The following is a 13,129-nucleotide window of genomic DNA, read 5'->3' as shown; positions in this document are numbered from 1 at the left end:
CTAGCGGAAACTTTTCCCAGCTAGATTTAGCGAAAAATTTGCCCCGGAAAGCCTAGCGGAAACGTTTCCCCGCTAAATCTAGTAGAAAAGTTTTCCCGCTAAATCTAGCGGAAAAATTTTCCCGCTAAATCTAGCGGAACAATTTACCAGCTAGATTTAGCGGAAATTTTCCCCGCTAAGTTTAGCCGAAAGTTTTCCCCGCGAAATCTAGTGTAAAATTTTTCCCACCAAATTTAGCGGAACATTTTTCCCGCTAACTCTACCGTACAGTTTTCCCCGCTAAATCTAGCGGAAAATTTTTGGTTTATCGAAAAATTTGCCCCGCCAAGTCTAGCGGAAAAGTTTCCCCGCTTAATCTAGTGGAAAATTTTCCCCGCTAAATTTAGTGTAAAATTTTTCCCACTAAATTTAGCGGAAAATTTTTTCCCGCTAAATCTAGTTTTAAGTTTTCTCCGCTAAATCTAGCGGAAAATGTCCCCACTAGATTTAGCGGGGAAAATTTCCCGCTAAATTTAGAAGGAAAAATTTTCCACTAAATTTAGCGGGGAAATTCTTCCGCTAAATTTAGTGGAGAAAATTTTACGCTAGATATAGCGGGGAAAAATTTCCTCTAGGCTTAGCGGGGCAAATTTTCCGCTAAATCTAGCTGGGAAGATTTTCCGCTAGATTTAGCGGGGGAAATTTTCCGCTAAATATAGCGGGAAAATTTTTCCTCTAGATTTAGCGGAGAAAATTGTCCGCTAAATTTAGCGGGACAATGTTCTGCTAGATTTAGCAGGAAAAACATTCCGCTAGATTTAGCTTAAAATTTTTCCGCTAGATTTAGCGGGGAAGCTTTTCCGCTAGACTTTGCGGCGCAAATTTTCCGATAAATCTAGCTGGAAAAATTTTCCGCTAGATTTAGCGGGGAAAAGTTTCCGCTAAATATAGCGGGAAAAATTTTCCGCTAGATTTAGCGGGGAAAATTTTCCGCTAAATTTAGCGGGAAAAATGTTCCGCTAGATTTAGCAGGGAAAATTTTCCGCTAGATTTAGCGGGGAAATGTTTTGCTAAATTTAGCGGGGGAATTTGCCCATCATGCACCGCGTGGTTACGCCGACGGCGTCGGCGACGCCGACGCCGCTTAAGCCGGAAACGGGTGCCTAAGAGCTGCGCTGTAAAAAGAGTAACCAACATATCAATTAAGCCTCGTCAATAGTGGGACTAGTAACTCAAAGTAATCACATTAGTGATTAAATTCTCAATTGCCCTCAAAAATTCAAATTGTATAAACAATTATTCTAAGTTACCAAATGTGTAAGCAAAACACGACCACTGAACACAATAAGTCCATATATATATTGTGGATTAAATTGACTGACCCCGGGATTAAATTGGGTGGCGCTTGGATTAAATTGTATGGCGCTTGGATTAAATTGAGTGACCCCGGGATTAAATTGGTCGTCGCCTGGATTAAAATGAGCGGGAAAACCTGTAGTTCTCTCGGCACACAGCTCGGGCAAAAGCACCTTGACCTTGCTGGACTCCATTGCTTAACATCCACAAGTGTAAAGGAGGAGCTTTTCCCGGCACTGTTCCTACAATCTACAGCAGAGCACAGATTGCTACCCATTGCAAATGAAATTTCAATTTTGAAGCTGTGAAAAAAATGAAAGCCGTTTACAAATCCCTGTAACGCCGAATTGGAGCGCAGCTCTTGAGGAGGAGTACGGAAGGGTACTGAGGGGGGTCACGTCACCTGCGGGTAGTCACGTGACCCCGGTGGGGGGTCACGTGATCTCGGGGGAGGGGGTCACGTGACCTCGCGGGGGGGATCACGTGACCTCGGGGGGATCACGTGACCTCGGGGGGTCACGTGACCTCGGTTGGGGGGTCACGTGACAATGCTGATGACGTCATCAGTGACGTCATCAGTGATGATGACGATGACGTCACTAATGACGTCATCAGTGATGATGACGATGACGATGCGGGTGCCAGTGACGTCAACCGTGACGTCACTGATGACGTCATCAGTGGCGATCACGTCGATGGGGGTCACGTGACCTCGGGGGGTCACGCGACCTTGGGAGGGGGTCACGTGACCTGGGTAACCATCGTGACTCGTGAGGGTAACCCTAGTAACCCTCGTGAGGGTAACTCTCGTGACCTTCGTGAGGGTAACTCTCGTGACCCTCATGAGGGTAACTCTCGTGACCCTCGTGAGGGTAACTCTCATAACCCTCGTGAGGGTAACTCTCATAACTCTCGTGACCCTCGTGAGGGTAACCCTTTTGAGGGTAACTAACCCTCGTAACCCTCGTGAGGGTTACGAGGGTTACGAGGGTAACCCTCGTGAGAGTAACCCTTGTAACCCTCGTAACCCTCACGAGGGTTACGAGGGTTACTCGCGGTTACGCCGACGCCGACGGCGACGGCGACGGCGACGCCGCTCAAGCCGGGAACGGGCGCCTAAGAGCGGCGCTCTAGAATAATCTCGATCACCGGCGCTCACAAAGCCACTTCGCGGCTGCCCGGCGTGCTCGTTCGCCTGCCCGCCGGTGACGTACGCGGGTAGAAAAAAGTAGGGAATTTTCATTGTTGACCGTAGAGAGTCGGCTTTTGGAACTCTCGAGGCCGGTGTAACTTAAATATTCAATAGCTTCACGGATACGGATTTGTGTACCAAATTTTGGTTCAAAGAAGTGTGTTCAATTGTGAACTGAACAATGAAAATCAAGGGCATCCGTAAATTCCATACATTTTTTAACACCCGTTGCTTCCGTCTACAAGAGGAGGGCATAAATACGATTGTTGTACTGTCGTTTGTGTGGTCGGCGTGAATTTACCCCTTCTCTCAGTCGTGAAAATGGGGAAAAAAAAAGCATTGAGTACAATGCTTGCGAATTTCTGGATTTTGATATTTGCCTCTCCGACCGAGGTGGTTCTGAACCTCATGTTCGTCTTGTGTACAAACACGAGCACACGACAATAATGTCAGATAACAACAGGGATCCAGTGCGTCTCGCAGAACAGGTCGCTTCGGCTGCCACTGACAGCAACAAATAAGAAAACCAGTACCTGGTTTACTCACTACACATATTAAACAAACGCTTTTAAATATTGCATTGTCGTCAGTATACTGGTTTTCATCAATAAACCGAAAAGAACCAAGAAGTTTATCAGTGTGCAAATGATCACCGTAATAAACCGAAAACTTCGGCTTGGAATAAAACAACCGAAAAACCCTAGTATATTGTCAATGTCCTATTTTGACGCTGTGCTGTTTCGTCGCGGTGCTGTTTTGACGCCATGCTCTTTTGGCACGCGCTCTTATATCGCTGTGCCGTTTTGAATCTCTGCTGTTTTGTCGCGTGTTGTTTTGACGCGGGCTGTTTTGTCGCCGTGCTATTTTGACGCTGTGCTGTATGACGCGTGCTGTTTTTTTTCCTCGCGCTGCTTTGCCATGTGCTCTTCTCTCCTGGTGCCCAAATGAAGGAGGACAGGGGTCCCGGTCCAACGCGGACGCGGCGCACGTACCCAGTCCTTGCCCCGAGCTCGCTTCCTCGGGCTGGCGTTCAAAAAAATTCTGCACTATGGCCTTCTTACATTGGATGTGCCGGACCGATAGGGAATATACCCTTTGCGCCGTATCTGTGTGCGCGGCCGCTGAGCGCGAGTTGAAGGCGAGCTTCAGCAGTTCTTTTGGAAAGCGCATTTGGCACCATCACGATTGCCGGTCTTAGGACAGGCTATTCGCGTGTGCCCGTTCCGAGCTTGCGCTCTAAACATCGCCCTCAAATATGGCGTCCATTGATACCTCCTATACGGAGCGAAACCGAGGGAGATAGATGAGAGCGTGTGGCGACGTCGGAGCGTCAGTGCGAGCTTGGATTCCTCCGGCTAGAAAATGACGTGATTGAGCGTAGCCGACTATACTTCGTTTCAGCTTCGGTCCGAGCGCGGCCAATGTTATGAGCCAAAGGGCCAATCAAACAGCGAAAGACGCACAACGTCATGGCGTGCTCTCTGCAGTTGATAGGACCAGCCGCTATTCGCCGTCTCTCTGTGCGCGCTCCTCCGCCGGCTAGTCCTATCAAGCGCAGAGAGCACACCTTGACGGTGCGCTTTTTGCGCTGTTTGATTGGCCCTTTGGCTTATAACATCGTGCGCGCTCGGACCGAAGCTGAAACGAAGTATAGTTAGGCCTTTGAAAGACCCTGTCCCAACGTTACTAAAACACTAAGTTGGGAAACTCGCCGTCGGAACCTGGGCCGCTGGCGTCCACCGAGACCGAGCTAAATGCGACAACAGCGCCACTCTTTATCATTTGTCTGTACTGTGGTCAGCTTGAGCTTTTTGAAAGCCTGTTTTTGCGTAAAAACAAACGAAAAAAGGCTCGTTTTGTATGAAATTTATTGGAGTTTAGTACAAAAAGGGGGGCGCGTTATGTTTTTAAAATCTTTAGTTTGCAGGGTTTTGCGGCACAATTAATATTGTTTTTATACAACCATGCCTCAGCCGGCCTTTCAGGTAGCGCGTCCCGCCCTAGGTGCATTTTGACTTCGGTAGTTGAACGCGGCGTGTCCGCCGGGGCGACGGGGTGGCACCCTTTCTTTTACTTTTTTTTCATGGGCCTACACATTCTGACGTTAAATGTGCAGGGTTTTCGGAATCCGAACAAGCAGCGCGAGGTGATACACTTTGCCCAGTCTAATCACTGCGATCTGCTCTTTTTGCAAGAAACTAATTTTTTTTCTGCCCGGGATGTGGCAGAATTTAAGGCCCGTTTTTCGATTCCTTGTTATTTTTCTCTCGCACCTTCTTGCGCGCGTGGTGTTGGCGTTTTAATATTCCGCACTTCGTTTTTGCGAGGTGCTTTTTCACTGTGCGACCCGGACGGTCGCATCCTTGTGTACAGTTTTTTTATCGGTCATGCCAAGTTTCGGGCTATAAGCGTTTACGCTCCAGTTCGTGGCGGCCACACGCCGGCGAGGGATTTTTTTAGAAGCCTTCTGCAGTATGTGCCTGAGGACGGTTTTTTCTTCCTCTGCGGGGACTTCAACTGTGTAATAGACTCCTCTCGAGACGTTCGCGGGCCTGGCCGCGGGCGGAATACCTCTGACGCTCAGGAGCTGGTTCGGCTTCTCGGGCTGCACGACCTGCGCGATGCCTGGGTCGAACTACACGGCGCTGCGTACGACTCCACGTGGTCGCGGGGCACGTCGTCGAGCCGGCTGGACCGCGTCTATGTCCAGAAACATCTTGCATCGCGTCTCCTCAGCTGCGAGGTGCTTTCCTTTCCATCAGCTGCAGGCTATGTTTCAGATCATCGCCCGGTTTCAGCGGTTTTTGATGTGACGGGTTTTTTGTACCCACGCGGCGACACATGGCGCCTAGATATCTCGCTACTGCGGGACGAACCGTCCATCTCTAGCTTACGACAATCGATTCGGGCGTCACTGACGGCCGTTGCCTTGTCCCCCGCCCAGTGGGACGCGCTGAAGTCTGACTGCCGGTTTTTCGCGACGGCAGCTGGGAAGTCGCTTCGGCGCCGCACGACGGAGGCCCTCAATGAGGTTGTCCGTCGCATTCGCATTGTGCAGCGTGGTGTTGTGCGCACCTCCTTGATGTTTGAGTACCTCACGGTTCTTCGCGATCGCCATCAACGTCTGTTGAGCATGTCCTCTCGAAGTGCTGTGGCGCAGCGGCTGCGTGACCAGCCGGTGGAAGACCCGGAGGTGCTCCGGTGCCTCCGTGCCACACGCGCCGGTGGGGACGGGTACTCGTACGTTCCCAGTGTACATCTCGCGGACGGTAGCCTTTCGGAGGACCCCCGTGAAATTGGCGCGGTTTTCCGAAATTTCTTTTCGTCCCTATTTTGCTCGAACCCCGCCGTAAACATCTCGAATTTCGCCGAGCGGGTTCGCCTTTTTTGCGGAGATCTCCCGGCCTGCCCTGATGATCTCGGCTCCTCTCTGTTCCGGCCTACAACACGCGAGGAACTCTTTGACGTCCTCCGGGCTATGAAAGTCGGGTCTGCCCCAGGCCCCGACGGCTTACCAGCCGAATTTTATGTCACTTTTTGGGATGTCCTCGCGAATCCCCTAGTCCAGCTTGTGAACGGCTTTCTGGAGACAGGCGAAGTTCCACCATCCTTCAGAAGAGGTCGCGTCATCCTCCTCCCAAAGGAGGGTGGCTCTTCATCGGATCCTGCGGCTTGGCGACCTATCACTTTGTTAAACGCAGACTATAAGATGGTAGCTTCTCTACTCGTCTCGCGCCTCCGTACGGTCATGCCCCATGTGGTGAGCCCAGTTCAAACGTGTTCGGTGCCTGGGAGAAACATTTTTTCGTCCCTGTCACTCACACGAGACCTCTTTTCGTACGCGAATTTTACCCATCTGTCGGGGGCCTGTGTCTCCCTCGATCAAGCGAAAGCGTTTGATAGGGTTGAGCATAGTTATCTGTTCGAGGTCCTGAGAGCCTTTCGCTTCCCCGAGACTTTCATTTCGTTACTTCAGTCCCTATACAGCGGACTGACTGGCCATTTGCAAGTCAACGGGTGTCTTCTTCCGCCTTTTCCAGTAAGTAGGGGAGTACGACAGGGCTGCCCGTTGTCTCCCTTACTCTACGTTCTTAGTCTTGATCCTCTTCTCCGACGTCTTGCATCCTGCTCCCGGATTTGTGGCTTTCCGCTGCCCGGCCGGGACTCAGTCGTGGTTAGCGCCTACGCAGACGACGTCAGTTTGTTTGTCCGCAACTCTGACAGTTTTGAGGCTGCTGGACAGCTATTCTTAGAGTATGGCGCACTCTCTGGGGCTTGTTTAAACACTACCAAGAGCCAGGCTTTGGAGTTTGGAGGCTCCCCTCCCGCTCTACCTGCGGATATCCAGATTGTGAACGAGCTCCGAGTTCTCGGCGTGTTTTTTGACTCTCGTGGAGTGGCACCCCGCACGTGGGAGGTTGTAGCATCCGCCGTTGAGCGTCAGGTGGCTGTTGCAGGGACCTTTACGCTCTCCCTCCGCGACAGAGCTTACCTAGTAAGAGCTGTTTTTTGTGGGCAACTTTTCTATGTTGCCCACATTGCACTTCCCCCTTCTCGATTCGCTAGCCGCATCACCTCATGTCTCTTCCGGTTTTACTGGAGCAGGGGCACTGAGCTAGTGACAAGGTCGGTGCTCCGCCTTCCCACGTCACTGGGCGGAAGGGGCATGCCCTGCGTCAGCACGGTGTGCCGCCTGCTCTCCCTCCGCACTGTTCTAGGGGTGTTAGATGACACGGATCACCCGGCACGGTCCCTGGCTCTTTATTTTCTAGGGCCCTCGCGCCGAGTGCTTGTTCCTCGCGCGTTGGGCAACCTTTACCCGAGCGCAGAAGCAACGCCACCGTTTTACCAAGCGGTGGTGGCTTGCCAAGAAGAGTTGAGGCGGGCGTTACCAGACCTCGAAGTGCGCGAAGTGCCACCGGCTCGCGTCGTCGAAGAGCTCTGCGTGACCCGTATCACTCGTGAGCAGAGGGATCGAGCGAACGCCTTTCCGTGGACCTGGTTGGTTTCTCGCCGCCTTCCCGGACCTGTGGAGGATTTTGAGTGGCGTCGGGGCTGGGGTGTCCTTCCAACAAGACAACGACTCCACCGCTGGGGCATTGTTCCCGACCCTAAGTGCCCCAACTGTGGACAGGTAGAAACAAACTCCCATGTTTTCTTTGATTGTCCCGTTGCGCGCTCATTTTGGCGTTTGGTGCACCATGGCTTCCGGGGTATCGGCATCTGGAACTTTGTGTCAGGCGGTGGTGCCCCCGCGGGGGCTTCGCCCTGCTCCTGTTGGCAGTCGGCCAACTGGTCCTCTGGCAGAATCGTTGTGCGGCGGTTGGCCAGCAACGACGATTTCGTGCAATGTGGCCAGTCCTCTCTCGACAGCGGGGTACCCTGCTCCGTCACCTAGACTCCGAGCTCTTTTGGTTGGGCGAGGAAGAGTTCCTCAGGCGGTGGTCTTGCCGCTACGTCCGGCTGGTCGGTGGTCACATCCACTTGCTTTTCGCGCCTCTCGCGCAGGTGTGAGAGGCGTGGGGTGGGGTGAAAGGGGGGGGGGATGTGACGTTAGCCAGCCGAACGCTACGCCTGGCTTACACTGACATTTCTTAGGTAAAGGAGAGAACCCTCCTCGTGTGTGCTGATGAGATGTAAACAGCGGCCATATTTGGTTCGCTAAGTTATGTTTTTTCGTTACCTCCGTCCCTGGATCTTTGTAGCGTACATGTTCCTATTGTATACCGGTGTGATTTACGTCTTGCAGTTTACAGTGTCAATAAACTTTTCTTTAAACCCTGTAACCTCTACCGCTGTATCTGTTCTGAAAGCCAAAATGGATGTCACGTGCAGTTCCTCGAGTGGCCGCTGCGGGAGAAATGGTGGCGATGTGTTCGTCATTAGCTCGGTGCTCGGAGACAGATTGAGGCCACTTTTTCAAAGCCGCCTCTATGGGAGTTTCCCAACTGAGTGTTTAAGTAACGTTGCCCTGTCCAAAAGTGCGCGCCGTCTAGTAATGGCTGCTCCATTTATCCTATTCGGCAATTGTTTTAGGCTTGTGTTCGGAGCGCACATTGGAGGTTGGACAAATGTTCGGCGTAAAGTGGGCCTCACTCGTATCGAAAACAAGTGGAGGGACACAGGGAGTTATTATAATTTACGCTAGAGGTTCGACTGGCGCTAGTGTTTAGGCGACTCCTGGGAGGCAAATTGAAGCAGACAGCATCCAGTCTGTCTACTTTTTTACTGCTCCTGAGCGTTTCGATCGGAAAACGCGCGTGCCTTCGGTTCCTTCGAAAGGAAATAACATGGAACACTTTTTTTTTCGGGTAGCAACAAAGAGAACGTACATTTATTAACAGTGTAAAGGTGTAACCGCTTTAGTCGGCGCGTGCTCCTTCATAAGTGAACGACGTTTAACCTCGCTATATTTCAGGCCAAACTTGTGTTCTACAGCAGGTGTGTAAAAACAAGCGACGATTATAAGCAAAAGAACAATCGAAAGGAATGTAGATTGTGTTCAAGATTTGCCGGCATTCCGGTGACTCTTATATATTCTTGTGAACTTGCTTGCGAAATCAGGACCGTGCGAGTGGGAGAAAACAACTAGAATATTACGCGGGACAGTGTTTTAAAGGAAACAGTATAAAAATGTGTTCTTAATAGAGAAAACATTTGCGATTGTCTTTTGTGGCTTTTTTTGTCAATAAGGTTTCTCCGCTCAGACTTGTGTACCCTCTTCACTTTCGTGAGGAGGCGGCATGTTTGGCATGCTTAAAAGAATGGGTAAGAAAGGCTGCCATGTACTTTACAACTCAACGAAAAACCCCTGGAAAGGGGTTTTTCGTTGAGTTGTAAAGTACATGTGTGCGCTTTCAAGGGGAACTGAATGGTAGTAGAGCTTCTTTTTTTCTCACTTTGCCCCCCCCCCTCTTTCTCCCCTTCCCTTTCCCTCCCCTACGCTTGACCTTAATATCCCGTTCTCAAATATGAGCGGTATGATCACCCTATGCCTGCTAAAGTTTTTAAAAGTGTATATTGTACATCGTCAGTTCAAATATTGAAGTATGACGACGTTCTGTTCTTCATTTCAGACTGCACAACCTCGTTTGGCCGTCTGGCTGCTCCAGTTCTTTGGTTGAGCAGGATCTTTGGGAGCTTCTCATTTCACACTTTCAGCGAACATACGGCGAATGTGATTGAGATGCGTAAAAAAAATCCAGAGGTGGGTTCGGCTATTCTTTAGCATTACACGTTGATTACTAATTGTGAGAAGATAGTACATCTTACACGAAAATGCTAAAAAATCTCACGAAAACCTCAGTGGCTTCCAAGCCCGATTTCGTATCTGATTTTTCCTATAACTTTAAACTAATTTTGTTTTAGAGCGCAGCTCTTAGGCGCCCGTTTCCGGCTTGAGTGGCGTCGCCGCGAGGTGCATTATGTGACGCGTGACGTCACTGATGACGTCATCAGTGATGATGACGATGTTGATGGCGTCACCAGTGATGATGACGTCATCAGTGACGATGACGATGAGGATGACGCCGTCAGTGACGATGACGTCATCAGTGATGATGATGTCATCAGTGACGATGACGTCATCAGTGATAATGACGTCATCGTCACGTGACCTCACATGGGTCACGCGACCCCCGTGAGGTCACGTGACCCTCGTGAGGCGAAGCCGCTCGGAGGAAGGAGTAGCAGACAGGGTGAGGAGGTGATGAGGAGGGAGGAGGAGGCAGGACGGGTATACCCTCCCTTAGTACCCTTCCCTCCTCCTCCTCAAGAGCTGCACTCCAATTCGCCGTTACAGGGAGCTGTAAACGGCTTTCATTTTTTAGTAAATTCACGTTAACAACACAAAATAACAATTGTTAATTTAAACTGTTGAACCTATGACACGTTATAAGGTTGTTATGTAGGAAACGACTAAATTCAGCAAGCGACTGAAACGAGAAAAGCGACATGAGAGCAGCGTCATCAGAACGACGTTGTCAGTGACACGTGTAAACAAGATATGTCGTGAACGTGCCTGTCATGTCATTTGGTCACGTGACCACCGTCCAGTAAACCTGGCTGGTGTTGTCTCGCCCTCCTAATTCAGAGAGTTTAGCTGACTCGGTAGATCTCGAGCGTTAGTGGCCGCTGCGATAAGGATACCGATGCAGCAGGGCTTCCATTACCTGGCGTAAGCGATCATTTGACCATAGCGACAAGAAATGGCGTCCAATCGTCGAGTTGCAGTTTGAGACCTGGTACACAAATGACCAAACGAAAATTTAGACAGTTCACAATGTCTGTATGATGATCTTATCAAGTATGACCGAAGTACTAGGTGAAAGGTTCTTTTAACACGGGGTTTGATTATATGTTGCGATGTCAGGTCTGCAGTTTTCGTGAATCCAAGAACGAGCCCCACTTGTCAGTTGAGGTAGTTGTTTTAACCAAATTGGCAATGTCACGTCATGGCTTCAATTTGGTGAAGCCTTTCTCCAATATTTTAGTCTAATTATATGTCTGCCTAATAAGGCAAAAGAGCAGCGGTGTCTAAACGCAAGCTCTCAATTCAGAGAATGCCATGCGTCCTGTAGTTCAGACACGGTTAGTTAAAATACGATTGCTAGTTAACTCGCTTATAAACATAAGAGTACCAACTCCTTCAAGCATCACAAACCATCGCTTTAGCAATAAAATAATAAGCGCGTCATGCTGTGCGATTTAGTAAATCTGGTCATCTGGCGAATACCAACATTTTCTTCATGTCGTTTTTCTGCAGCTCTGTTCATGTTCTTTTTCTGTTTTTGTAAAGGTGGGAAAGGGAGGCACTGAAACAAGAGTTTAGTATGTCTGCATATTCTTAGGGCTAGAGTCAATAAATAAGCTAGGGCGAAACCGAAGATTAAAGCAAATTGAAAATATGTGATTTTACTTGACCTCTTTCGAGGCCTCGTCTGGCATCATTGGCGGCAACCATTTCTTGAGGCTCAAGGCGTGAGTGCAAATCCGAGCCCCTTTCGAACGCTGACGCGGTCTTCGTGTTCCGATTCGTGCTCAGAGTGCTTGCAAAAACTACGGCAGACTCGGATAATAGACTACTTCCATAAACCCGTCACCGCGCTTTGCATTCTGGGAACCTGTGGGCCAAGAGCGGATTGCGTATGTATTTTGCTGCCCACTGTTTCCCACAATGCATAACGTGGTATTACGGCGCAACGAGGCGCTTCGAGTTTTGAAGTAAGTTAATTGGCGCAGCGGCTACTGGATAACGCGCCCTTTAAAAAATAGGAACGAGTTGTACAGTGTGGTTTACTTCTTGAATTATCTTCATTAGCTAGGAAGAAACGACATGCTCCAGAATCTCATCGACGCGGAGTATGAGGATCTGACATCTACCCAGATGTCCTCGGGTGATGCAACAAATGCAGGTGTAAAAGGTACGCAATGGACGGGCGCGTGTAAGCGAGTGGCGTTTTTGTAAAAAAAAATACTACGATCTTTTTTTTAGTTACGTCTATTTCGAAATGTCACTCTGTCGCAAAAGTGTTTTGTGTTGTTTTTAATCTTTAGTTATTTAAATCTTAAGAAACGCAGGATGTGGCTTATTATATTGACACTTCTTGTTTTGTTTCTGTTTCTTCGATGTTCTTAAGGGCAGACGTCGCAATGTCATTGGCTCCATAGCGATAATAAGATGATAGGAACTCGCCACGCAGTGCGCTTGTTAAGGTGTCGCTTTCTATACCCTTACATTTCGAATTATTTTCCATCGTATTTGATCTCTTTAGGTCTACATCCGAGGCAAGTCTGAGGTTCCGACGCTGCGTATTTTTGTTTCACGGAAAACAAATTGCCTAGCAATGATGTATGCATGTTTTTAGTTTTTATTTCAGTCGAAAGAGGCAAAGAAAAAAACTTGCCTTCTGACGGCACTCCAGCCCCTAGTTTTTACAGCACTCAGCAGAAAACACAGCAAACACTCAAATGAATTCTATTGCCACTGGCATATATACAAGATATAAATGAATGCAACTCAAAAGCCGAGATACGTGCTGGAGATCACGATAGATTAAAGCTATGTTACAAGGTTATCTTTGAATGCCCGAAAGGAACCGTTGTTTTGCACCATTTGAGCTATGTTAGGGTGCGTATTCAATGTGTCTGGAATGATACATAAAAATTGCTGGAAGCTATATTTTGCATGAACTTTGCATTTTACGCAAGACTACATCGTAAACTGTAGTTTCCTGGGGTTTTTTGATACGTGTTACAAAAAGTGACCGATTCTGTCTGATCCTGGTAAAAATAATGATTGAAAATTTTAGGGTCAAGATGTTCTCTACAGTCAATGCTTTATAGTCCCGAAAAAGTGGCATTGAGTGATCATATTTCGGAAGGTTTGCAACGAATCGGACGGCTTTTTTTTCTGCAGTATAATTAACTTGCTTATGTTTGTTTTTGTAGTTGTACCACATACTATTATACAATATTAAAATCGTGAATAAATAAGTGCATAGTACAGTTATAACTTTAACCACTTTGGTGAGCATTGGAGGAGTATATACAATGACCCTTTTGCTCTGAATATACAGATTCTCATTTTCTCAATGTGGGAAG

The 13,129-nt window shown here is 48.7% G+C and overlaps 1 protein-coding gene across 2 annotated transcripts in view; it reads left to right on the top strand.

The window, feature by feature from the left end:
- LOC115309320 (cytochrome P450 3A14) overlaps window positions 1-13,129 on the top strand; it is a 55,470-nt gene that overhangs the window by 21,836 nt on the left and 20,505 nt on the right. For both annotated transcript variants that reach the window (XM_029967544.4, XM_040504881.2), the window contains 2 exons: window positions 9,604-9,734; window positions 11,847-11,949. In XM_029967544.4, the coding sequence (XP_029823404.2) occupies window positions 9,604-9,734; window positions 11,847-11,949 (234 nt within the window). The remainder of the gene's footprint in view (window positions 1-9,603; window positions 9,735-11,846; window positions 11,950-13,129) is intronic.

This window comes from Ixodes scapularis, unplaced genomic scaffold, assembly GCF_016920785.2.
Source record: "Ixodes scapularis isolate PalLabHiFi unplaced genomic scaffold, ASM1692078v2 PGA_scaffold6__148_contigs__length_123643588, whole genome shotgun sequence".
NCBI lineage: Eukaryota > Metazoa > Arthropoda > Arachnida > Ixodida > Ixodidae > Ixodes > Ixodes scapularis.
The sequence above is the reverse complement of the archived record's forward strand: the minus strand, read 5'-3'. Positions and strand labels throughout refer to the sequence as shown.